General features: G+C 42.7%; 1 protein-coding gene across 1 annotated transcript; it reads right to left on the bottom strand.

Annotated features, from left to right (window-relative positions):
* Positions 1–90: 90 nt before the first annotated feature.
* On the bottom strand, positions 91–2,339 carry LOC106536620 (uncharacterized; the record flags this gene model as incomplete). Its single annotated transcript, XM_014033929.1, is given in 1 exon segment — positions 91–2,339. A coding segment is annotated over 1 exon segment (1,948 nt), but the record flags the coding sequence as incomplete, so codon positions are not given.

The following is a 2,339-nucleotide window of genomic DNA, read 5'->3' as shown; positions in this document are numbered from 1 at the left end:
GTCTTATCGAGTACGAGAACGTCGTTTGACGGCTAGTCTCTTTAAGTACAGGATATCAGGAAGAAGCAAGGTTATCTTCTGGGTGTGAGCATGGATCATTTGTGAAACGGAGGTTGATTTAGTAACAACGTTTGACGGTTCGGCCATTTTTGTGCGATGGACGTAGTTGAAGCAATGAGTTTGAGTTTTAGGCATAACTCACCCTCATTGGTTATTAAATGAATGCTTAGTTAATAGAGTGTTCACTCTGGTGATCAGGCAAAATCTGTCTGGATTGGCAGGCATGGGTGATTATGTTTTTATAGATCTTATGATTGCTTATTTAAAAATAAAAATTGGAGCCTTGGTTGTTTAAGTTAGGTGAAGTTTACATTCATGATAATAAGGTTAGTTATTTTAGTGGTTTGAGGTTTCTGGGTTTCTGGCCTTTTTGTGGTTTTATTTGGTCTCTGTGGACCCATTTACTGACAGGTTCTTTTTTATCTTTACTAGTTCTGATCTGGTAAAGAGATGGTGACAGTTTGTCTGTGATCAGGTGGGGTCCAGTCCATTCTGGTTGRAGTTGTTKGTCATGTGTTCCAGCCTGGGCTGTGAACTTGTAGTACCATACCTTTTCGCCTATTTTGAGTTCTTTGGGCAGAGTCTTTTGGTCATTGTAAAGTTTGCGTCCTTCAGTGGTTCTGTAAAGTCGTGGTTGTGCAAAAGTTAAAGTGTCTTCATTTTTCTCACGAGTGGCGCGTCTGGCGTCTGCTTCAGGAGAAAATGTTATTGGCAGTGGTGTTTTCACTTGGGCCCATACTTTGAGATTTTTGTAATCTATCAAAGGCTGGAAACGGTTCAAAAGATCTTGTCCAATGAGAAATGGTACTGAGTCGAAAGGAGACACATACACTRGATGTTTGAGAGACACAGGGCCTATCTGTAATTCTACTGAGGCCACTGATGTTATGATGGCGTCAGGGGGCGTGTAGGACTTTATTTCTAGCACACAGGGTTGGAGAGACAACTTCCTGTTAGCGCTGTGGGCCTTTGTTTGTAGCTCTTTGAACAGGCTGGCGGACATCAGAGTCACATCAGCTACTGTGTCCAGAAGGGCTCGACATTCTAAGGCTTTCTCCATTTTCAGTGGTAGTGCGACCCCCCTTTCGGTCAAATCACACAAAAACTGTAGGACTGGTGGTTCCACAGGGGTCCTGGGACTGTCACCATTTGAGTTTAAGTCACTATGGTCAGTTTGGACCACTAAGACTGTGCTAGGGATGTTTGAATCTTCATCTTGTGATTCTGAGTCAGACGGATCTGAATCATGGTCGTCACTAGTGTCCACTGAGTCTGAGGTGTCGTCAGATTCAACAGGGGGTGTTGTTAAGTCTGTGGTTTCTTTTTCGTGAACTTGGTTTTCGTTCTCGTCCCTTTTCTTAAGGTAATTTTCAATGGCTCTCTCAATCAAGTCATCAGTAATGTGATCTTGATTTTTAGATTTTTCATCTTGGAGTTTAGTTGACTGTTTTGTCTTTTCAGATCGCTCACGACGTTGGGGAGATTGTTCAAAATCTCCATGCGGRCATCTCTCTTCTTGGTAAGACCTTTGGGAATAGTCATGCTTTCCGTATCTTTGTTGTTTGTTATAGAAACGGTGTCCTTGGTAATCTCCTCTATAGTTTGATCTTTGGGGAGATCTATCTTGCCTAGAGTTTGAGGATCTGTCGGGGCGAAACCGTGGTCTCCGGCCAGTTTTAGGTGAGGATGAGGCAAGTTTGACTCTGTTTGAGTCAGGTCTGCCTGTGGCTCCTTCCAGTCCTAGAGACAGGTCTTTCTTGTCCAATGTTAAGACTTCGCTTGGCTCTGTATGTCTGCTTTGTTTGACTTTTTGGAAAGCTAGGCAGGCATATTCACGTAGCTTTTGAATGGAAGTCGTGTGGGGTTGGATTGTCACATCTAGCTGCTGTTTGACAGAAATATGTAAATTMTGAACAAACAAAGCTTTGAAATTTGGGTCACGTTCCATGTCAGGTTCATTTCTGGGGCCGAAAAATGCATGCATAAGTCGGGAGTAAAATTTGTTGGGATTTTCATTTGGTCCTTGCTTGACATTCATGGCTAAAGTCAGTCCTGCTTGATGAGAAAAATCTGAATACTCCTGTTCAATGGCCAGACACAGACGATTCCAGTCTGACTTCGTGAGAGGGGTTTGACGGTCGATAAACTTACTAAGTTCTCGATTAGAAGTGAGTTTCATCAGGTAAATTTTGTTTTCCACGGTAGCTTCCGGGAAATTTTTACTCAAGAAAAATTGAACATCGTTCAAGTAAGCTCTGGTGTCATGTGATGTACCAGGT

The sequence above is a fragment of the Austrofundulus limnaeus genome, unplaced genomic scaffold (genome assembly GCF_001266775.1).
Source record: "Austrofundulus limnaeus strain Quisiro unplaced genomic scaffold, Austrofundulus_limnaeus-1.0 Scaffold1899, whole genome shotgun sequence".
Lineage (NCBI taxonomy): Eukaryota > Metazoa > Chordata > Actinopteri > Cyprinodontiformes > Rivulidae > Austrofundulus > Austrofundulus limnaeus.
Note: the sequence above shows the minus strand (reverse complement) of the source record. Positions and strands in the feature narration are given on the sequence as shown.